The sequence below is a fragment of the Chlamydotis macqueenii genome, chromosome 19, assembly GCF_036417535.1.
Source record: "Chlamydotis macqueenii isolate bChlMac1 chromosome 19, bChlMac1.mat, whole genome shotgun sequence".
Classification (NCBI taxonomy): domain Eukaryota; kingdom Metazoa; phylum Chordata; class Aves; order Otidiformes; family Otididae; genus Chlamydotis; species Chlamydotis macqueenii.
Window position 1 is genome coordinate 2,012,379 of NC_141574.1, and position 23,500 is coordinate 2,035,878.

General features: G+C 40.9%; 3 protein-coding genes across 7 annotated transcripts in view; 2 read left to right on the forward strand and 1 right to left on the reverse strand.

The window, feature by feature from the left end:
- PITPNM3 (PITPNM family member 3) overlaps positions 1 to 13,478 on the forward strand; it is a 78,178-nt gene extending 64,700 nt beyond the window's left edge. The window contains exons 13-19 of the mRNA XM_086762903.1: positions 253 to 369; positions 1,089 to 1,205; positions 2,840 to 2,988; positions 4,299 to 4,448; positions 5,926 to 6,109; positions 6,507 to 6,635; positions 7,025 to 13,478. Coding sequence (XP_086619029.1) covers positions 253 to 369; positions 1,089 to 1,205; positions 2,840 to 2,988; positions 4,299 to 4,448; positions 5,926 to 6,109; positions 6,507 to 6,635; positions 7,025 to 7,333 — 1,155 coding nt within the window. The 3' untranslated portion in view covers positions 7,334 to 13,478. The remainder of the gene's footprint in view (positions 1 to 252; positions 370 to 1,088; positions 1,206 to 2,839; positions 2,989 to 4,298; positions 4,449 to 5,925; positions 6,110 to 6,506; positions 6,636 to 7,024) is intronic.
- Positions 10,556 to 21,673, reverse strand: PIMREG (PICALM interacting mitotic regulator). 2 transcript variants are annotated; one of them, XM_086762913.1, is made up of 6 exons: positions 21,564 to 21,673; positions 19,820 to 20,139; positions 18,649 to 18,983; positions 17,489 to 17,584; positions 16,574 to 16,620; positions 15,132 to 15,260 (listed from the first exon to the last, which is right to left on the reverse strand). In XM_086762913.1, the coding sequence occupies exons 2-5, from the start codon at positions 20,108 to 20,110 to the stop codon at positions 16,590 to 16,592; spliced, it is 753 nt and encodes a 250-aa protein (XP_086619039.1). In that variant the 5' UTR covers positions 20,111 to 20,139; positions 21,564 to 21,673; the 3' UTR covers positions 15,132 to 15,260; positions 16,574 to 16,589. The 2 variants fall into 2 exon arrangements, with proteins under 2 accessions (XP_086619038.1, XP_086619039.1); XM_086762912.1 differs by lacking the exon at positions 16,574 to 16,620 and having other exon boundaries at positions 10,556 to 15,260.
- Positions 21,674 to 21,799: 126 nt separating this feature from the next.
- The window catches only part of FBXO39 (F-box protein 39), a 32,187-nt gene continuing 30,486 nt past the window's right edge, over positions 21,800 to 23,500 (forward strand). For all 4 annotated transcript variants that reach the window (XM_086762911.1, XM_086762910.1, XM_086762908.1 and 1 more), the window contains exon 1: positions 21,800 to 22,041. The gene's annotated coding sequence lies outside the window, so the exon portion shown is untranslated. The remainder of the gene's footprint in view (positions 22,042 to 23,500) is intronic.

Consider the following 23,500-nt stretch of genomic DNA (forward strand, 5'->3'; position numbering starts at 1 on the left):
TGTTTTCACCATTTTCTCTGGAAGAATGTGCAAGCTCTGTTGTGAATGGGAAAGCTGTTCAGTCAGTACTTGACATTAGGTGTTGGCCAACGGAGTGAAAGCAGTTTATTCGTCTATACAATTAGCATGAACCTATGGCTCATACCTCTTTCTGTGTTCATTTTGCTTTTGGCTCTGCAGTGTCATTCAGCTGGGGCAGCAGTGTACTCCTCGGGCTGTGCACTGTTAATTAAAATATTAATACAATTTCAGGTGATGAGGTATGAAAATGTAAATTTCAAGGAAAATGACAACCTGGATGCAGCAACACTGAGTCCATCCAATCCACGAGAAAAATGGCTACGCAAAAGGACACATGTCAAATTGAGAGTAAGTATAAATCTTAATATTTACGGCAGCTATAGAACTTGAGTTTGGCAGCAATTTAAATGGAGTTTGATATCCCAAAGCATGAGTTTAAATAACTGAATATTACTAAGAAGCTAAAAACTGCTAACATAATCCAGAGGCAAACAAATTAACAGCTAGGCAATAGGAACAATTTGTTATTTGTAGTGATAAACTAACGATTTGTTAGTTTATCACTACATATTGGGAGACAGTATATTTCTTTCTTTAAATAACAGAGGGGCCTTAAGTTTCAGTTAAGCAAAGAGGAGGTTTTTATGTTTTTCTTATACACTAGATGAATCCATAACTCAAGAAAAAAAAAAATTTTCTTCATTCTTCAGATGCCACTTCAGTTAGAAATGTCAGTTAAGATGCATCTGTCTTGCACATAGTTGTGTGAATCTGTGGCACCACTTGAAATGAAAGATAATTGGCATTCCCTTAAATGTTCTCTCGTATTGGGTCATCTTGAGCACTCCTACTAGGAAGTCTGTTCAGCAACCTGCCATTACTGGAAACCTGGCTCCAGCTGAATTAAGAATGCGGTTTTGCTAGGTGCTGCAAGGTGCGCCGTGAGGTAGCTCAGACACAGTGTCCACAACGGCGGTTTTATGTCACTGTTCATAATAACATAATAGAGACAGTAGCCTCATTACAAAAGGAAATACTACCCTTCCCACCTTCTGCTCTTATTTCAGAATGTGACTGCTAATCACCGAGCTAATGATGTCATTGCAGCAGAAGACGGTCCTCAGGTACTAGTTGGGCGCTTCATGTATGGACCTCTGGACATGGTAGCTTTAACAGGTGAAAAGGTAAAGTCTGACCTTATTTTTCTGAACCAGCTTTTTCTAGTAACAGTTGTTGAATGTAGCACACGTGTATAGTACCGGAGAAGGCCTTACAGTGAGGGGAATTGTGTCGCTAGGCCCCACCACTTCAGCAAAAATGTGCTGTAAGTGGGCTTTCCTGATAGCTGACCGTTTTCCCAGCTCTCATCCTTTTTACATGATGCTGGCCATCTCCTCCGGTTAATGAGGAGTGTGCTGTGTGGTGATTTCTGAACCTGCCATCCAATTGTACCACCTACTGGAGACAAATAACTGTTGGAGCAAGAAGAAAAAAGATGTTATAGTGGTTGGCAAATCACTGAAAGGAAAATATTTATCCTCCTATCCAAATAAGACAACTGCATAAAGGAATGGAGATTTTAGAGGCTAGGTGGCTGCTGTTTCTGTCATAGATGGGAGAGTAAATATGAGTTTTAGAATTTAAGGAGTAATGTGACATAATTGGAACTGTGACTCCTAGCCCTAGTTCTGCCCCATCTTTGATGGCTTGACTTGAGAAAATTTATTAAAGGGGAAGAATAGAAGGTAAGAGCAGAACGGCTGAATAAAACAAAGTTAGAAGTATGATTATCAAAATAAAATAGTTCTGCTCCTGGTTAGGTCTTATATTCCTTTGCAGATTGTAAGTTTAATTTTTCCCTAGCAAATAATAAAAATGTTTTTTCTTGGCCCTCTCTCCGCGAACAGTGCAATTGAAAGTTGTAAAATCAGAATCAATTAGGGTACAAAGTGAAGCTTTCTCCTACTTATACCATCCAAGGCTTTAAAGAGGCAGTTGGTACACATTTGTATTCAAACTGTGAATTCACTTTGCAGTTAAAAAGCAGAAGAAAAGAGTAAACCCATTGTTTGATCCTGGTAACACTTCTGGTTCAGCAATACCTGTGATTTCTTCCCTTGCACGAAAGCTCATCCCTCAGAAAAACTCAGTTCTGAATTTCATCAGTTCAGAATAAATTTAGTGCTGTTTATAGTTAGATCCCAATGTCATGTAACATCATTACGTCCAAGAAGAGTATATCTGCACTGAAAAGTGCCAGTTCAAGTCACAGAAAGTATTTCATACACTTTATCTTAATTTTGATTAAATTGAAGTTGAAGAAAACCATATTGATGAAACCTTTTGGAAAAAAAAAATTTTCATAATTTAAAGTGCTTAGGTTTTGCATTTGTAGGCTAAGTTATTACCTGAGAAAGATCTCATTTTGTTAATAGCTAGGTGAAATTTTCCATTTTGTAAGTTTAGTATGCAAAAATGTTATACACACATCCAAGCTGTAATGATTTTTTTCTAGTTCAGAGTTTCTGCCAAATTTCTGAGCTCTATACCCTCGTTTGACACCTGCAGCGCTAAGCTGGGTGCTTTAAATGATGAAGGTAATAAAGTCTTGAACTGTGTGTTAGGAAGCATTTTCTAATTGGGACGACCCTTAGCTGTGAAATCTTAGCTGAGTTCTGAAGTTCCTTCAAACTTCCTTGTAAGCTTTTATTACGAGCCATAGTTGGAGATACTAACGTGGTCTCGATTTGGCAGGCCTTGTAAGTAGGGAGTGTGTTGCCTACTGTCACACTAGGTGACTGTTTTGTTGGTTTTGCAGGTTGATATCTTCATAATGACTGAGCCACCTTCAGGTAGGTGGGTGTACTTTGACACAGAGATATCCAACAGCAGTGGCCGGATATCCTACAACATACCCAAACAGAAGAGACTGAGAGTTGGTGTGTATCCCATCAAAATGGTGGTCAGGTAATAGCTCCAAGCTGGAACTACAATTGTGATGAGTTGTTGTGATCAGGAAGACACTGAGGTGTGTAAGATTGAAGGGGGTGTGGAGGGAGATTTTGGTCAGTTATTTACCTTTTCTTGGTCTTGTCACTGTGTTGTCAGCTTAGATTTGAACCAGTGATCATCTGTTTCCTAGCCAGTTTGGAGGTGCCCAGGCTAATGGGTTTACCCCTACTGCGACACAAATCCCCAGTGCAGTTCCATTTAGGGGGGAGTAGCTGTACTTTTAAAAAAATCTTATGTTTAATAAAAGTCCAATTTGATTTAATACAGAAGTTTGGTTTAATATTGCAGTTAGAATTAAATTGCTTGCCCACTTAGGAAGTAGCTTACAGCTTGCTTTGAATCTCTGCTTTGGAGGCTAAATCAGTGGGGTGAATTTAGCCGAAACAAAATGTGTTGTTACTTACCAGTTAACCGAGACCAAAGTCATTTTACAATCTTACGTGATGCTAATTGAGGAGGAAGAAGTGTTTCATCTCAGTGTAACAGAACAAACAATCAGTTCAATAAGAGAGTTACTTAAACACGAATTAAGGTCTATTCAGAAGCTAAGCTCCCATGAGCTTTTAGACTGCAGAAGTCAGTCTCAAAAAGGAATGAAAGAAATTATCCTATCTTTGCTCATTAAGCTGTGCACAAATATTGTAAGAATCTTCATCAACAGATACAAAATTTCTAGATCGTACAGTAATAATCTTTCTAAAGGAAAGAAGATTTGGTCTTCAGACTACATGTTTTAGGGAACATGAGGTGATGGGATGGTCAGAGCTTTGGATCACTTTGTGCTTTTGTACTGTCCTGACATCTTGGGGGAAAATACATCATGAGGAGAAGGTTGTTTTTCACATGCTTTTCCATGAGAAAAAGCCATCTGTGCTTGCATTTCTCTTTTGGTTTAGGTTTGTTTTGGGGTGGGAGCTTTTGGTGTACATAAATTCTTCCATTGTAACTTCTAATAATATGCCAGTAACTGTAGTCTACTGGAAAAAAACATGTAGCGGATTTCTGTGTGCGGGGTGTGTGTGTATGTGTGTGTGCATATATGTAGCATTCGTGTCTTATATGTGTACGTATATAGACATATATAAACATATAAACAGCATGTTTGAGTAGTAGTTTGAGTACTTCAGGCTGTTTTGGGTTTTTTGCCTAATTCTTTTTTGAAGCTGTAGATCCAGACAGTCTAATTTCAGGTCCTAACTAGAACATGCAGAAGATACATTCTGACGTTTTGCTTTTTAAATGTATTTATTGCTTTGACTCTCCAGGGGCGACCAGAGCAGTGCTGCCAGTTACTTGACTGTGCTTCCCCGAGGAATGGAATGTGTTGTGTTCAGCATTGATGGTTCGTTCGCAGCAAGTGTTTCAATCATGGGAAGTGACCCCAAGGTCCGAGCTGGGGCTGTTGATGTTGTTAGGTAAGTGAGGTTTGCACACATCACTTCTTAAATCGCCACCTTTCCTGTTTGAATACAATAGGAAGGAAGGGGGCAAAATAGTTATATTTTACTAAATAAACAATTCTTTAAAGGTCAATGTTCTTTGCAGCTATATGTCTATATTTGCTTGGACATCAGGTCTGCCTGATTTTCAGAGGAATCTTAGAATGCTATGGTATACTTTGAAATTTGTAGTTTTAAATTCCCTGAAGATTGAAAGTTGTTGCTGCTTGGGAATGCGGCCTTAAAGTGTGTGCACTGAATTAGTAATGATTCCATGTGTTACTGTGATTAGAAAAGAGTATTGTCCTAGTTTCATCTGGGATGGAGCAAATTTTCTTCCCAGTAGCTGCTGTGTTTTGGATTTAGTATGGGATTTGGTATGCAAAGATAAGGTTGATAATATGCTGATGATGTTAGTTGTTGTTAAGAGATCAAGGGCTTTTTTCCAGTTTCCCAGGTTTTGCTAATGTGCAAGTGCAAAAAGCCGGGAGGGGTATAGCTGGCACAGTTTACCCAAACTGACCAAAGAGAGTATTCTATTCCATACCATAGACATCATCAGTATATAAGTGGAGGTTGGCCAGTGGGCAGCTTTCTCACTGCTCGGGACCGTTCCGAGATTGCACTTGATTCCATTCCTTGGTTGCTGCTCGGGACAGGCTGTATCGGCCATTGAGTGGTGAGAAATTCAGCATCGTTTGCTTTGTATATTTTACTATCCCTGTATTTTATTATTATAATATATTATTATGTCTTCCTTTACTGTCCTAGTAAGCTGTCTTTATCTCAACCCAAGAGTTTTCCTTTCCTTTCTGATTCTCTCCCCCATTCCCCTGGGGACAGGGCGGGTGAGTGAGTGGCTCTGTGGTATTTAGTTGTCAGCTGGGGTTAAACCACAAGTGTATTGTGTGTTTCACTAACTTCAAATAAGGATGTACATCTACTTCAAAAATATCAAGTGCCATGAATGCAAGAGTGATTTTTGGAGGAAAAATTTAAAGACCTGTTAATCCATTCTTGCAAGTCTGTTAATGTCGCATTAGACAGCGAAATACAGCTCTCATTTTGGAACTTGGCATGGGAATGGAGGGAAGTCAGTTTTCAAGAGTTTCCTCTCCTTACAGATGAAATGGCAGGAATCTCGTTAAATGTTTCAGAGATAGCAGGACTTGATGTGTAGCAAGGTCTATTCTAAATACATTTTTAAATAGCTCTTATATTTTATGTAACATATTGTATAGGAATCTCTTTCTTGCCTCCGTCTCCCTCAAGATGTAGACATTATTACTTAATTTCTCGATAGGAGCAGAGACTTAGGCATGCTGCTTTCCACTTGTTGAAGGATAACATCTGACTTCTAACTGGGTCTGTGCTGAGCAAAGAAAAGCTGACCTGACCTGCGGGTATTGTTTCTCTTTCTGCATCTACATAATTTACCTGCTGTTTCTGACAGGCATTGGCAGGACCTGGGATATCTGATTATCTATATTACCGGCCGGCCGGATATGCAAAAACAGCGTGTGGTTTCATGGTTGTCTCAACACAACTTCCCACAAGGGATGATCTTCTTCTCAGATGGACTTGTTCATGACCCACTCCGACAAAAGACCATTTTTCTACGGAATCTCATGCAAGAGGTATTAGAAACCTGTTCATAGCCTTAAAAGCTTTTTCCAGAGAAGGTAATTCAGTGAAGTCAGAGAACTCCCTTTTGAACAGTAAATCTCTCTGGCCATCACAAAGTCTTTTTTTTGGTTCCTCATTTCTTTTCTCACTTTTTAAAGAGCAAGGAAGGCTGATAAATCATCCAAGGGGGCCTCCTGGCATGGCAAAAAAAATGAATGAACTGCTTGTTCTTTCCTGTGTGTATCTAGTTCTTGCTGGCATGCAGGCAGACAGATTTAGCTTTCTGTGGTTTACAGAATAAGGTTGTTAACAATGAACTTGTCTGCTGCTTCATTGCAAAACAACTGCCATCTTTGCAGTATGTAGTGTTCAATAGAGTGGTCACTTTGGAAGTACTGTTTGTTTCAGTGCCACATCAAAATCTGTGCTGCGTACGGTTCCATGAAGGATATTTCTGTGTACAACGTCTTGGCTCTGTCGCCATCACAGATCTACATAGTTGGACGATCAACAAAGAAATACCAGGCACAGTGTCAAGTAAGTAACTCTTGCTACTCAATCAGGAAGTTGTAGGGGAAACAAGGAAATGCATGCATGTGAATGTATGCACAAACACACGCACACACAAAAACAAAGGGCAGAGACAATGTTTCAGATGTTTTGGTTTCAGATGAGACATTTTCTGACAGAATGAATAGTAAAGAGAATCGAGTGGTCACGGGTTGTATCTGCAAGTGCATGCATTGCATATGGCTGAAAAACAAAATGGAACAGGTCACTGGGGAAAAAAAAATTGAGCTGAGAGGAGTATTAGTGCTCTGTAGGTATCTAACAGGGATGCCAAAGATAGGAGCTTAAGTCCTCATAATGCTCATAGGTTGAGACAGTAGTAATTTATCACTCCCTTTCTTTCCTTCCTATTTCAGTTCCTCAGTGAAGGTTATGCGGCCCACTTGGCCTCGCTGGAGTTCAGTCTCCATTCACGACCCAAAAAGAACAACTCTCGGATGATCTTGAGAAAAGGCAGCTTTGGCCTCCATTCACAACCTGAGTTTTTGCGCAAGAGAAACCATCTCCGCAGGACTATGTCTGTACAGCAACCTGACCCACCTTCCTCTAACCCCAAGCCAGAGCGTGCCCAGAGCCAGCCTGAATCAGACAAAGATCACGACAGGCATTTGCCCTCCATTGCTTGGATTCGAGGTGGAGTTCATAAATTTGAATCTGTCCCCTAGGAAGCTTGGGAGTATAAATCTTGGGTGCACCCCATTAAACTTGTAGGCATGCCTCACAGATAATATTTAGGCAGCTTCAAAGTAAGAGGTGTAGAGGGGAACTTGTACCTTAGAGTCTTCCCTGCTCTGGAATCTGCCTTCTTACACCAACTGGGGAACTTCCACTTTGTTCCTCTTGACATGTTTATTGGGAAATTTTAAAACAATCTAAAAGGATTGCAAGCGCTTATAACATCAAAGCAGCAGGAAATGTCTTTGGTTATTTTTTACAGCAGATATAATAAAATGTGCAATAAGAGAAAAAGCTGTAACAGGCTGATTTTACCCAGAAGGAGGATTGTGGTATCAGCTAACTAGCTGCACCCAAAAGAGTATAAACAGTAGGTCCCATAAGTTACAGAGAAGGTTTACGCTTTGAACATTAAATAGTTGTATTTGTTTCCATGTCACTTTCAATAAAGCGATACACTTACAAGAGAAGCAGAGGTGGGAACAACAATAATGGATGGTCAGGATTTGTACAGCAAGATGCTTTTTGGGTGCCTTAAACCCAAGATTTCCCTTCAGCTTACAGTGTTGGTCAAGAGACACTTGTGTTTGTGTGAGGTGCTGGACATCAGGTAAATGGGAGAACTCCACTTATGAACCAGATCATAAAAACTTTATGTTAGAAATAGATGTGTCTGCCACAGTTTGAAGCAGTTAGTGTTGCTGTATACAAAGTAATGTGCAAGTGTACAAAGATCACATTTTTTGGTGGAACTTGATGACTGTGCAAAATGTGCGGACTACTCCAAGTAAGGAGATGGTTCTGACCAACTCAGAGACACATCCTAAGATGGTCAGCTAAAGGAAGCCCTTTTACTAAGGGATCTGCAAACTTCACGGCAATCACATTTTTCATTATTCTAATTTGAATCTTTAAACTGGAGGAGAAAAAAAAGGTAATGGAATTCCTGTGGGTAAATTGTTTACCTTCTCATGCTTTATAGCACTGCTGTGTTAAGACAATCTGTAGCATTCAGAATTACAGCATTTGAGCTTCAAAGAATGGACATGCCAAATTACAGGTGCCAAATAGATGTTTTCCTACTTATTTAAATTTCTATTGGATCCCTCAATGAACGTACTAGAAGTAAAATGTGTGAAATTTTCCCGAAGTGGTAATATTGCTAAAATGTTGTAGTTTAACACAGGAGCAGTTTGCAGATTTTCCATGCAGATACTTTCACTGAACTAAATTTACCAAGAGAACTTTCATGACTGAACTGAAGCATGTTTTAAAACCTGCAATGAAGTTACAAGTGCACATAAACTTTTTCTTTAAAAGTTAAAACCAGACCATTGACACTGAGAAAGCTTGAAGTCAATAGGAGATTTATTTTTCAGGTTAGTTTGTTTTTAGTTTCAGGGAGTTGGGGCGGAGAGGATGTTGTGCCTTCCCTACCTCTCCCTATTAGTTTCAGGTTTTCCTCATCTGTAGCTAGACCAGAAACAGTCTCTGAACAAGTCTGTTGGTTAATGATTTTGAAAGTTGAGGTGTAAATCAAACAAGAAATGCAATGGAAAACTATTAAGACAGTGCAGAAGTAAACCTAAGTCTAATATTCTCTATTGACCCAAAAGTTTCAGTGTGCTTTTTGAAGAGCATGCTAATGTGGCTTTTGCCTTAAAAGACAGCAAAATAGCTTATAAATGACAATCTTTGATTTATAAGTTACAATCTTTGATTTTTCAGACATCAATTGGCAAGATTGTCAGTTACCTATTTCAAAGTTCCTGAAAGATCTGTGGTGCATCAATAACTTGGTTTTTATAATGCTTCCTTTAAGGAAAGCGGTAATCTTTGATGAATATTTGGGAAAGATATTACAAGTTTGGTACCTCATACTAATTGGGAGCAGGTAACTACATTACAAGGGATTGGGGTTTTATGTTCTGTTGCCAACTCGGCCAGCTACAAAAGCTAAATGAAAGGTATCTACAGACTACATGGAAGTAGTCTTCAGGTTTACAAATGCTTTCCCAGTAGGATCACACCTTGTTCTTTAACCCACAAAGTTGGACGAATTATTCTGTGTTCTGTCTTGGCCCACTGTATGTATTAATTCTAATCGCATAGTTCATTTCTTCTCCTTCCTCTGCAACTATGAAGAGATTGCACAGGTAAACCAGACTCCATCTCCCTCCAGTCACTTCACTGCTAGCATGCTCCTGCTTGCTAGTTTTAAATAGATGTGGGCATCCAGGGCTTGTGAGGGAGCAGCTCACTGGGCAAACTTTGAATTTGCTGAGGGGACCTAAAAGCAACATTAATTGATTGCAAAGTTCTTTTTAAGCACTGGGTGTTGTGTTGCATGTGTCCTGACAGTAATCACTGCTCCTGCAGCAAAGTTCAAAGCTAATGTTGCTTTAGCCATCTACCTCTATCATCCAAGAGACTCAAAATTCTATTTTTTGTTTTAAGTTGCTGTAGTAGAAAGGCCTACTTCCTTCCAAAAGATGGATCTGTGTGTAATTCTGCGACTGCATTCAAGGAACTAGTGTCTGAGCACAAGGTTAGAGAAATCTCCTAGGCTGTTAAGGTCTGTTTTTTACTCTTGCTGAAACAGTGTCATTTTGCAGGGTACCATGTCATGAAAACTCTGATTTTGTGTATTTCTAACTGGGTCACCATTACAGTAGTCACTGTGCTGGCTTCTCTTAAGAATATTATGAGCTAATAGTAGTGAAACAAATGTGCGTGTGTGTGTGTGTGCATGATTTAGAGTGATAACACTTTCAGAGTTTCCACGCATGGTGTTGAGGTCAAATTCAAAGTATTCTCCTTAACTTTGTTTCCTACAATATGAGAGCTCATGTGGCCTTTGCATAATTCCAATGCTACTTATTGCTCAGGGATAGAATGGTTTATCACCTGATCACATGCCTCCAGCTGAGCACTTTGGCAAACAGTGATGGAGCCATTAGCTTGGAGGTTAAGGCTTCATTGTTAATTAGGAACCAATCTTCTGAAACATCAGATGCCAGATGCATTTGTTTTGAAAGCACTCGCCAGTTACCACTAAAATGGTAAAACAACTTCTGTTGGAGCTGAGAGTGTGATTTTAGACATCTCACAACTAGGCTTGGCAGTTCAACTATTCTGTGGCAGTGGCTGGGAACCTCGTGCACGTTGAACGACTTGGGGGTGTTGTCTGTTGGGTTTTCGTTTTGGTTTGGTTTGGTTTTTTTCCCCCTCAGCTCTGTGTGGGGTGATCCCTGAGGTTTGCCTGATGAATCAGTAGTTGTATAGCATAATTTTTCAAATGTGTTTTCTCTTAAAACATTTCCTTCTGGTCAAAATTTTAGTTACACACTTTGTCCACATGAAGCTGCATGCAGTGGTTCAAAGGCATTTGGTTTGCAATTGGGTTTCAGTTTCACTTGTGCTTTCACAGAAGGATTATCCGTCCTGCTAAGCAGAGGATAAGCTTGATCTTAGAGTCTTCTCTGATTGCAGGTCCTTATTGCTGCAGCCTCTGTGCAGTCAGCACTTAAACTTTATAGGCTAATAGGCTTGGAAATGTTAAAGCATCCACAGAAGGGAAAAAGACAGAGAAGTCAGGCAGGAATGGTGGGTGCCCAGGGAACACAAGTTAGACTCATCAGTAGTTTCAGCACCTTTTGTGCCTCCAGTCTGTTACAGAAAAGCACATCCTTTTAATCTGCTCTATGGAGGAAACATAAGTGAAACTGTAAAACACAAAACTTAATCCAGTGGGTGCTAAGGCAGCAGTACAAGTCACTGCAAAGGCCACATTTGGATGCATTTAATTTTTTTGCCTCTTGATATAGATCAGTTTTAAATTACTGTAAAAAAAATGGCTGTGATTTAATAGCAGTGGTAGGCTTATCTGAGATATTGTGAAAACACACCTTCATAACTGTGGTGTTCTGGTTTTGTGTGTATGTGTGTGTAGCTACTGGAAGACACCTTAAGTGAAGTTTTGGTTCAGCTTCCACAGCAAATTTGTAACCAATATACTTAGAAAAAAACAAAAAAAACCAAAACAACAAAAAAAACCCCAACCAACAATGGCTGTTTATTCAATTTTGTTGTCTAGTTAGGTAAGTTTGAAAAAAGATGTAAGTGTACAAAGAGTGCAGAATATTCCACAGACCTGAATAGTGATGTTGATCCAAATCTGCTTATTTTGAATAACTTTATTTTTAAAAGTGTTTGCAAACACTAGTGCTCTTGGAACAGATTCTTGCTTGACCAAAGTACTCCTAATTAGTTTTGTGGCATGTTTTATATCGATTCAGCATTAACTTTTGTTAGGTGTAAAAATGATATGTTGGTAATTCTCTTGTTCACTGGGGTTCATGAGAGCTGCCATTTTGATTTGTTTACATGAAAATAGTCTTAATTCTTACAGATTAATTCACCTGTTCCTCTAGTACCTAGGGAAGTAACTTCTAAACAGAGTTAAAACTTTCACTTGTTATGTAGAAGTGGAACTATCAGTAAACTAGGGGGGGGGGAAGAGACACACCTTAATCTACTGTTAAAATAAGTAGAACAATTACACTTTATCTGGAAGCTCCACCATTCTGCAAAATAGCCTCTGTTTGCCATTATCAGTGAACAAGTTGTCCCATTTATGCATTGCAGTCTTTAGGGCAGGGCACTACTAGTGTGTGTATTTAAGCAAATCCCCAATATTTAGGTCTATGGCATCATCATGTAACTTCAGAGAATAAATTTAGAGGAGGAAAAAAAAGAAATGTTTCCTTCTTTCTATATTGTTTCCCATCTTAAATTTGCTAATTTTTTAAAATAAGCATTTTTAATAATCCCTGAAATCAATAGGTATTTTTAGTTTTTAAAACTTGTAAGTGTAACTGTTGCTGAACAAAAGAGGATTTTCCCCACATTCTGTTCCCCTTCTTGCATCTAAGCCACTGAAAGGTGAGTATATCATAAACATAGTAGATGACTCAAGTATGGGCATTTTTTTAATAAGCTCCTTGGCTTAATAATTGAGATATTATACACTGCAATTTCATTGTTTTTCTGACTTCTGGACCTTGAAGTGTGGGATCTGAACTCAAGATTTATTGAGCATTGAATTGCTCATTTCAGACATGCAGAGGAGAAAGTGGCACTTTCCCTACTCATCTGGAGCTGGTACAGGATAAAATTCCCATAAACACAAAACTTTCCAACTTACCTCCTCTGCTCTTTTAAGATCAATGATTCCTCATGGTCTGTGTTCATAGCTTCAGCAGAAATTGTGGGTTTAACAAGGTAATTTGATTCCATCATGTTTAATCACTCAAGTGTAAATATAGGTTCCTACAGATGATCCTAAACTCAGTCCTCCTTAAAAATAAAGGAAGTAATAATGCATTATTTGGATAAAAAGAGCTTTCTTTTTCAGAAATAAGAAATGTCCTGGAGCAGCCAAAATCCTGTACCATGTACTTTGGAATTGAAGTCAGGTGTTGGTATTTCCCTCATTTTAGTTCAAACCCAAGGTAAGGGGATTCCAGTTTACCCTTTATTTGTATTTATTTCCATAAGCTACCTTTCAAACTGGATACAGTCATGGGAGATGAGGGAACATGAAACAAACCTGACAGTAAGGATGTATGGAATTTAGGGAGGGGAAGAGAGAGGCAGGTTTACTGTGATGTGCTGGGAAATAGTATACCAGAGATTACCATGCTGAAACATAATTTACAGATTGCAAGCTTTAGAAATAAGGTTATTCAGGGAGGACTGGTGTGGGGCCAAGAATGACACTCTCACAGAACCCCAAGCCTTCTGCATAATTTATTTTTCTATTTGTGGGGGAGGGAAAGGGGCAGTCCACTTACAACTCAATTTATACAAGGAAATTTGAAATTGTATGTGTTCTTTCAGTCTGTAGTTCTATCAAGTGCATACTTTTAGTGTCAGTGAGAAGGTTCTATCTGGTGACATGTTTCTATTTCTTATGGCTGCCTTGTAAAGATTCAGAAGTGTACAATAATTAATTTCTTAATATGAAATAAGGAGTAAGATTTCTACAACTGGTATAGATTTTGATGTGAGCTGGTTTTTAAAATCTTATAACAAATTAGTCACGTAAATAAAACCTTCTTTGCTTTAAGCAAACAGTGTCACTAATTTTTTCTTATCAGTGATGTGGGAAGTATTAGATCATCATTGTACATGTCCTAGTAGCCAATGGAAACAGTATAAATAGAGGCTGTTTAACACATGTGACTGTCTGAAATAACACTTACATTGCGGGGTGACTTTTCACAGAACTCCAACCCTCCTTCCTTTTGAAAAGTCATATAAGAAAATACTTTCGTAATGAGACACTATCCTTGTAAAAACTTTATAGAAGTAGTTTCAATACATGCAAAGAAAAACTTCAAGCTACTGTTCCATACAGAAAGGTAGTTAAAAAAAAAAAACAAACCAAAACACAAAAAATGCACACACAAGCTAAAGCTCTCCATAGAAGTCAGTTGCTTTCATGTTTCCAAGCCTCATTAACTGTTTCAGTATTTTAAAATAGTATAGTTTTACAAGAAAAAAAAAGAAAAAAATCAAGAGCAAGTTTAAAATCAATACTTACACATAAATCAGAACTGAACATGACTGCTTCCCGTATTTATACTTAATACCATTAAAATTTAGTAGTTCCAGTTTTACTAAATTACATGTGCATCTTGCCAGAGCTAAGTTTCCCAATCATTCTTTTGTTTGAAGGTTTGTCTTAAAGTGAATGTAATCTGAGAAGCCTGCACAAAGCTGCTGCTGTAGAAAACAGCCCTGCTGTTGAACTCTGAAGCTTGAGAAATCTTTGCTTTAGTTTAAAAGACTGAACTCTCTTAAACTGAATCACCCACCAAAGAGGCTTGTCAAATGAATGTTATTTTTCTTAAAAAGTAATTAGAAGCAAAATACACATATCAAATGCTTAGTATACTTCATCAAATAAAATACTTGTGCCATTATATTAGCTAATAGCAGTAGTTGTAAGAGGTTACATGAATTGTAACAACCAATTTCTGTGTATTTCTAGAAGACAGAGGTACTACAAAAGCAATGTTTAACTCATTGCCAAGATGCTATTTAAAGCAGCAGCAAGAAATGACAAAGTTGCTCTGATTTGTCTGCAACCCAACTACTTAAGATAGGATTAGTTAGGCTAATAGAATAGCAATGCTTAAGGCCATGAATTAGTCCTAAAGTGCCGTGACTCCACAGAAACCTGTTGCCTTAGAATGGCAGTTGTGGTCAGAACTCAAACAAGCCACTACTGTTTCGTTAACCTCCAGTTAAATATGATGCTTAAATTTTGGTTTGTTCATATACAGAAAAAAAAAATTGCTAGGCTTTCAAAATAATGGACCAGTACTTTTAGAATGTAAAGTACTTATACTAAAACTCATGGCAATTGGATACCAGTCTAAATACTACTATTACCTATGATCACCCTTCATGAGGCCGTGTCCCTTGCTCTGGCCATTCCTAATGGTCAGTTCAACATAAGTTTCAAAGTACTTACTGCCTTATGAAAGTCACGTTCAAGACAGTCCCTCATCTCAGCAGGAGATAATACACTGTGGTACAATTTTGATTCTCTTGTTCACTTGAAAAGAGAAAGCAAGGGAAGGGAAGTCCTGAGCTGCTTTGTCAGGAAAGGTTATAAAATGTAATGACTTGTTCAATGTATAGAGTGCACCCTCTTAAAGTGCTACAGAGCTGTCCTTTATATATGCTCATAAACCAACAATAGTTACAGCCATCTCTGTCTAGGTACCAAGTGCTTGCTGGAGTTTCTTTGCTCGCCTTCCAATAGCTTGAGAAAGTTTCCGAGATCGACGCACAGACTGTAAGTTTTGTGCCATTAGATAGTAGTAGTTTGATACTGTGTGTTGCCTGCAGAAGAACAAGACAACTGCCATTAGCAGCATGAAGTCAGGAAGGTTAATTAACTGCTGGAAAACTGTTATAGAGCAAGGAAGAGGTCTGGGATCTGTACGCTTTCACTGTATAAACAGTTCTAAACACTAGCAAAAAAAAATATTTTCTAACCTTCAGTGAGCATAAATGGCAGTATACCAATTAAGTACTGCAATACTTTAACTAGCAACAGGAGCATTTCTTGTGATATAATCTAATTTATATCGCATTGTATACATAGAGCTGGCAGCTATAAACAGTTTGATATCAAGGTTTGTTTCATCACGGAAAAGATTAAAAGGGAGCTGTAACACTAAAACTCATAGCAATTGGATACTAGAACAGACGGTCATCTGCAAGACTGTAAGGGCACTTCCAAAAAGGTTATTTCACAATTATTCCAGTAGGCAACCTACAAACCAGCCAGTGACTGAATATATTGTATGTATCTACACATGCAGGAGAACCAAATTGCTTAGTGGAAGCAGTACACATCACCGTTTAAAGCTTCAGTCAAGCATTTAAAACTGCTCTTATTTTTCCTGAAATGTTACAGCAATCAGCTTCTTACGCCTATCTTTGTTGCTAAAATAGGACGTATTATTCAGGACATATCTTTTAACAGAAAAGGAACATTTCCAACATAATAGGTGACAATATTAATGTCACAAGACAGATCTCAGTGAAAGTAATAGAGTCACTTATCTGGTAATCGTTCAATGAATTAACACTAGAAGCAATATTTAGAAACTTACAGAAAAGAGTTATTGTTCCCATCCATTTAGGTACAATTGCTCTGTTTAAAAATGCCAGCAATACAGGTGTATCAATTGCTGTTAGTTACTGTGATAGCATCGTCTTAACTGCTAAGACAATGCTAGGGATGGAAAAGAAAGGCTGTACAATTAGACAGCTCAGGGTAATAGTTTGTTCTGTCATGCTTTGTGATCTTCATTAGTAATGAGTGAGAACTGAGGTTGAGTGACAAAGACATTAGTACCAGTTCTGGGGTGAGAAAAGCTGCTGTTTGCATAGAAGCCCAACTTCCAGTTCGTTGCAAACCCACAAGGTTTCACTAATCCACAATGCAGAGGTGAAGTTTTACAACTGCACAGTAATCTGCTGTAGCAGAGACAGCCACAGTGAATATGAGGGAAGAACCCCGTGGTTCTGCATAACAATACTTTGAAGAAGCGTGAGTTTTAATAAGCCTTTCTCTCTCCAAACAGCAGGTTTTCTCCCCGTAGATGCATGCAGGTATAGACAAGGTAAATGAACAACTACTTTACCTGGCTGATACTATCTTCAGTTACGAATGAGAGAAACTGTCATATCACTAACAGATGGGAGAACATTAGGAGTGAGACTTAGTGAACTTTCAATGGATATGATCGTTCATTAAATAAAGGAATTAACCTATAGTTATCTAGAAATGGTCCCCTTGGTAAAACTTGAATTTTTTAATTATGTAGGCTTTTAAGCCCTTACCTTTTTGTAGATAAAAAGTACTTAATGCTAAGCCCTCTCTAGAGGATTCTAGGTGCTTGACATTTAATTATTGAGTGCTTGACACTGAGTGTTCTAAGAGAAGAAGAGGTTTAGGGAATTGCCCTGTGACAGGACTTCTGACCTTTAGTTTTTACTGTCTTAATATGTCTAATTCAGAATGACATAACCTTTGCAAACACAGCAGCCTACCACCTCATGGATTAACCAAGGTGTTGTATAAGAGGCTTCTGCATCCTGTAAATTTTTTGTGTTAGGGGCTCGATGGATTGTTTGTTAACATAATGCTACCTAATAAAAGGATTTTCTTATAAAGTGCAAGCACCTAATCACAGTGTCAGTGCAATGGGGTTCCTCCTCCCTCCCTGCCCCCAGCACCTCTTTTAGACAGAGGCAGGGAGATACTGTTCTCGCACAAGGTCAAAGGTAAACTCTTTCTGGGGAAAAAATATCTGGCTTCAATAGCAAGAAACCTGAAGACAAGGAGAGCATTTGACAGGTTTTAGAAGCTGCAAGTCCAACTGCAGATTTAATCTGCACAGGTATCCTGAAGAAAGAAAGACTGTGACATTACAGCTGAGAAAGTTCTGCAACTATTCTTCACCCAGAGTTACAGGGATCACTTAGCTTGACATTGTCAATGTCCAAGTGGGAGGTAACCTGTTGCTAAATGTTGAGGGACAGTTAGTGGTACTTACCTCTCCTCTTGCACGATGGCATCATCAAATGCATGGGAGATACGCTTCAATTGGCAAATCCCTGAGGAGACCAGCTCCAACTCACAGTCAAACCCTCTGCAAACAGAATAATCATTACTAAATGATTACTTGGCCAAGAAGGCCAAGACCGCATCCTGGCTTGTATCAGGAACAGCAGGGCCAGCAGGAGGAGAGAAGTGATTGTGCCCCTGTAATCAGCACTGGTGAGGCTGCACTGCAAATACTGTGTTTGGTTTTGGGCCCCTCAGTACAAGAAGGACATTGAGTTGCTGGAGTGTGTCCAGAGAAGGGCACCAAAGCTGATGAAGGGTCTGGAAAACAAGTCTTACGAGGAGCAGCTGAGGAAACTGGGATTGTTTAGTCTGGAGAAGAGGAGGCTGAGGGGAGACCTCATTGCTCTCTACAACTACCTGAAAGGAGGGTGTAGGGAGGTGGGTGCTGGTCTCTTCTTCCAAGTAACTAGTGATAAGACAAGAGAAAATGGCCTCAACTTTCATTAGGGGAGTTTTATGGATATTAGGAAAAGTTTCTTTACTGAAAGGGTGGTCAAACATTGGAACAGGCTGCCCAGGGAAGTGGTGGAGTCACCATCCCTGGAGGGGTTAAAAAAACATGCAGACTTGGCACTTTGGGACCTGGTTCAGTAGGTGTGGTGGTGTTGCACTGACAGTTGGACTGGATGATCTTAGAGGTCTTTTCCAACCGTAATGATTCTGTGATTCTAATCTATTATTCTGTTCCAGGTATCTTTGCAATACAAATAGCAGCTTTGGAAAAGTTAGAGCTACATTGGAGTGAGGTGCATTGAGAACATTTTTCTTTACCAGAAAGACATCAGCAAGGAACTCAGGCATGTCTCTATGGTCAGATGGGGACTGGTGGTGAGAAACATAGTGTAAACTTACCCAGTGGGAGAATGATTTTTAAAAAGTTCTTGTCACAGCACAAAATTTTCATGTTTTAGCTTTATGCAGTGCTCAGTCCCTGTCTCTACAGGGACCTCTAACTACTTTCTTAACTATTCAAACAGCACACCCTTTCTGAGGAATAGGACAGCAACCTTCATGTCTTGCCCTTCACCTTACAAGATACTCTATGGTTAAAAAAAAAAAAAAAGTCTACAAAATAACTTGGCTTACATCTTTCTGCTGGCAGGAGCAGGTGATGAATAAGGGCTCTTCAGTGCTGCTGCTCTTTGTGACCTCCGGAGAGAGACAGCATCTTTACCAAGACAGGATGAGAAATCCCTCCATTCTCTATGTTCTGACACCCTTCTTGGCCCAAGCAAGGCTCTTTTGCTGGATCTTGGGGTGCCTTTGGAACTGGTTGTTGGGGTAACACCCTTCTTACGGCAAGGGGTTCGAGGTGTACTACTTCTTTTCTTGGTAGAACCGGTTGCACAGCTTCTGCTGATGGATTCAGCAGGAAAAGTCACCATCGAGTGTACTGGGCTTTGGCAAGACTTCCGTATTTTCTGAAAGTAGTATTAGACAGACATGTTATGCTAAATGAAGTCAATTAGCCTAGAGTTTGGACCCAGAAAGACAAGGAATATTTGAGCTGAATCCCTAGCTTTCATTCTCATATCAAGTTTAGTCTAGCATGAATGCTTTTCAACCCTCTGTACTCATTTGTGCTGGAGGAATCATTTACTTCCATAATCCTTGACACTCATCAAAGTCTTCAGCAGGTATTGGAACAGAGAGCTCCTGCTGCTCTTATGCAGGAAAAAGCCAGCCCTCTCTAATATATAATTCATGCAGTTAAAATCAGAGGTCTCCACCAAACAGAAGTGCAAGCTCGAGTTTGCTACCCTGTATGCATCTAGTGCTTTTTTGTCGGTCCAAACTTAGATTGACTATAATGAAAATGGTAGTAAACAGAATGGGTACAGGAAAAGAAGTCAAAGAAAAATAAAATCCAAAGCATGGAAGCGCTACACGTTTCTCAGAAACAATTCTTTGCAAGCAATAGCAGTCTCTATCTACCTTCCTTCTTGTGAAGGTTGCTCTGCCATACATGATGAAACACAGTAGGGGAAAAGCATTTACGTAGTAATAAAAAAAAAGTTTTGCTGAAACTATGCCTCATATTTCTTCTTTTCACCTTCCTGCCTGTTCTGCCAGGTCCATAATTTGCCTGTCTATACTTTAGCAAGGATATTAAAGATTTTACTAGTTAGTAGCAATGAGACAACCATCGGGATAGACTGTCTGGAATACAGCATTCTGTACAGAGTACAGAAATCTTAGTTCTGAAGTTGAAGCAAAAACTAAACTCTGTCCACGCTCCACTGCAAAGGCAAAGTACCTGGGACACTGTTCCAAAAACATTTTTTGCTGTTCTTTTAATATTCTGAAGAGTTTGGCACTTCTGTCTTGCTTCCAGGCTTTCCCAAGTTGGGGTCTTACGAAAATTCAGCTCTACTTGCTTTAATGGTACTCGCTTCCTTAGAGACGTGCGGATGGTATCAAGAGAAGTCAAAGAAGCCCTTCTCTTGAGTTTGTCAGGTACAGGGCTCTCATTCTCATCAAAGTCAGCCAGGAGCTGGTGTTTCCGCCAAGCCATTGTTGCCTTGGCATTTTGGAGCACAGATACCATCTTGTTCCAGCTGTTGGTCAACCTTATTTCTAAATCAGAATAAGAGCAAGAATTAGAACAAGGTACAGAGCAATGTGAAAAAGGAGAAATTGAAATTTTTATACTATATATATATATATAGTTACATTTGCCTGAAACAACAAAGTCACAGCTGAGCAGACTTTTACTTGGAGGACTGAAGGAGAACAGCATTGATTTCTACAGCTATTTAGGTCTGTGCATGTCCATGAAGACATCTTGTACTGCATTTCCAGCACTGGACATCAGACCTGGTAAGCTGTGCAACTCAAGCTTGTGAGGTAGAATGCTCTGTAACTGCAAGTTTCTTGTTAGTGTCTCAGACTAAGGTCTCATAGCCCAAATTTTTGCCTTCATTAATGAAAACAGCCTTCCACTGCCAGACAAGTTTACACAGCTGCTATTGTGTCCTGCCTGAATTGCTAGCTGAAGGCTCACACTTAAGTCACAGTTGTGATTGTGGATACGTAAGTCTTAACAAGGACAGGATTGTTACTGGCAGAAGACATTGGTGGGAAGGGCTAAAATACCTCTTATCTATATGATTTATAACAATTTAAACATATATATATATATAAAGTATTCATTTTCACTAGCTAAACCACTAGTGAATTACTTCTAAAAAGCAATTGAAATGCAAATGTATTTTACCAATCAGAAGTGAGAGTGGATTATTTTTACCAATATTGTATTGCAGATTATTGTTAATAAATAAAAAAAAAAAAAGCTGTGAGGTCTTTACCATCATTGTACCACCTATTGGTAAAGCCTATTGATAGTCCTTACCACCTCTAACCTCCCAGTTTGTCTCCATCTCTCACAAGTGTCCTTATTTGTGTTAGAAAGCAATAAGCCTTATTGAAATCTTTTAATCCTGAAGGTCTTTGGGATATTAACACCTTTACGGCATTCCTGCACGTGGCAACAAGGCAAGGCTAGTCATCGGGCAACCAGTCAGTTCTCCCGGGAGCTCACAGCTTACGCAGCTTCCTTCTGATAAGCCGCTAACTGCTGTGGAGCGGCTGCCGCCAGAACGCGTCACTCAGCCGACACGCGCAGCGCAGCAGGGAGCCGCTGCCGCCCCGCGCTGCCGTTCGCCGCCGCCGCGTCTCGGACGGGCACTACGCCGCGCGCCTGGCCCGCGCCCCTCGCGGTAACCGGGCCGCGCCCCGGAGCCCGCCCGAGCCGGTTACGCCGCTCGGGCAGGACTTCGCTCTCGTGGCTGGCAGTGCCTGCGGTCGCTTCCGCCGAGCCGGCAGGACCGGCCCTGCACCGCGGGAGCTGGCGCGGCGGCGCAGGGCAAGCCCAGACGACGCCATTATCTCGCCCGCCAGGGTCGGCTGAAACAACGAGCGCGAAAGACGACGCCGAAGCCGGAGGAGGCCGGCTCGGGCCTCTCGCACGGCCCGGGAGCGCGGGCCGGGGCTGTACTCACAGCGACGGATGAGACCTGCGCCGACCTGCCGCCGCTGCGCGGGAGCCTCTTCGCGCCTCCGCCGCCGCGTTTGAACGGCGCACCGCCCCCTCCGGCTCCCCGGATTGGCGCTGCTGCCGCGGCCCGCCCCCATTCCTGCGGCCCTGTGACGCGCGGCAGCCCTTACGCGGTCCGGCGCCTGCGCAGAAGCTGCGGCCGCTCCGCCGGGCAGTGGGGATTGGGGTACCCGGGGCGGGCCCCGGGCTCCCGGCGAGGAGCGGAGCGGCGGCGGCGTGTCCCGATCAGTCACGGGTGTCCCCGGCAGCGAAGCTGCAGGTGCTGTCGAGACGCTGTTGGCGACTGTGCCCGGCGCGCTGCTGCCACCCCACCCGCCCTTGCGGAGCTGTGGCCTAGAGGCCCGCCTCGGCAGGAATTGCAAAAGGATCCAGAGGCTGGGTTGACCGCTTGGGTATCCGAGCCACAGCTCCTGTTACTTCTGGTAATTGATTATGAGCCAACATCTTAGAAGGTTTTTGTTCGTTTGCTTTATCTCCACTGGCTTCCGCAGCACTTGCTGGAGGAGACAGCTGGTATAGCTGAACAGTGTTGTACTGGGAGCCATCTGGGATGTCCTCTGTAGCAAATCAGACAGCAAAGAAAGACCGAGTGCAGAGAAGGTGGTTTGGTTTGGAGTTGGGTTTTGGGTTTTGTTTTGTTTTGTTTTGTTTTAGTTTGGTGGGGTTTTTTAATTCCACCCTAAAGGAAAACAAGACCAGCAAAGCATTTATTTTTAAGACATTTCTACCTGAAAAATTGCTCTGCAAAGAACTGTAGCATCTTATGGTATTTTCCAAAGTTTTGGTTTCCCTCCACCAAGTTAAACATGGAGGTGACAGCTAGAGACACCTCCATAGCTAAGACTTGGCTCAGAGCCATGGGGAAGCCAACTCAGGAGCACTGCGGCATACCTCTTGAGTCCTGACAGTGGCTTATTAATGTACTTTCTGTAAGTTCCTAAGGGCTGTGGTTTAAAAAAAGTTCCACATGATGTTATTTGTACCTCTTTGTATTCAAACACTATAGTATGGGCATGTATAGCTCAATAAGTGTCCCTTATTAATAGACATGTGTTTCCATGTATTACAGCCCTATATGCCGTTCTGCTTTTCTCTGTCCATTGGCTTTGTGTCTTCCACATAGTTCAGATGTGTTATACTTCTTCCCCTGCCCTCCCCATTTTTTTTTCCATTAACTGCAAGTTACAATTCAAGAGTAAAACAAATCTACTGTGAGAAGAACAGTCCTTAACAAATGAAAATAATAGCTTCCTTTAACTGATAAAAAGCCCTGCATATACTATATATGTATTTAGTACTTATGTATAGTAGTATCAAGGAGGGAGCGGGCGAGTGCTTTGCAGACAAGCTCGTGTTTCCCCATGTTCCTTCCCCTCGGGATGGGCTGCAGGACAAGCAGCTCCCTGCGACTACGGCTCAGGCAGTGTGAGCTGCACCGCTCCTGCCCCGCCAGCACACGCGTCCCCGCTGCCTCGTGCACATCCATCTTTGCAAGCACGAGCTTGGGGTGCAGACAACCAGGGGGTGAAATCAGCCCTTGAGCCACCGTATTTTAAAACTTGGCTCAGATCTTTGTCTGGACAGGCAAACTGGAGTCATTCATCTAAAGACCCCCTAAATAACTGACAGTTCTGCAAAACAAAGAGCTCTTGGGTGGGGGGAGTGGGGGCAAATGGCGGTACTATTTACAAGCGGTGGGGTCAGGTGGTCATCAGATCCACATGTTCAGTTTCTAAGTGTTATCTTGAGAACCAGGGGCTTGGATTGGAATTTTGGATGGGATGGCAATGGAGGGGGAATCCCAAAGAATAGACATGGTGCTAATTGAACTGTAGGCCAAAAGGGAAGCATCAGGCTGAAGCTGAACTGCACAGTCAGCCT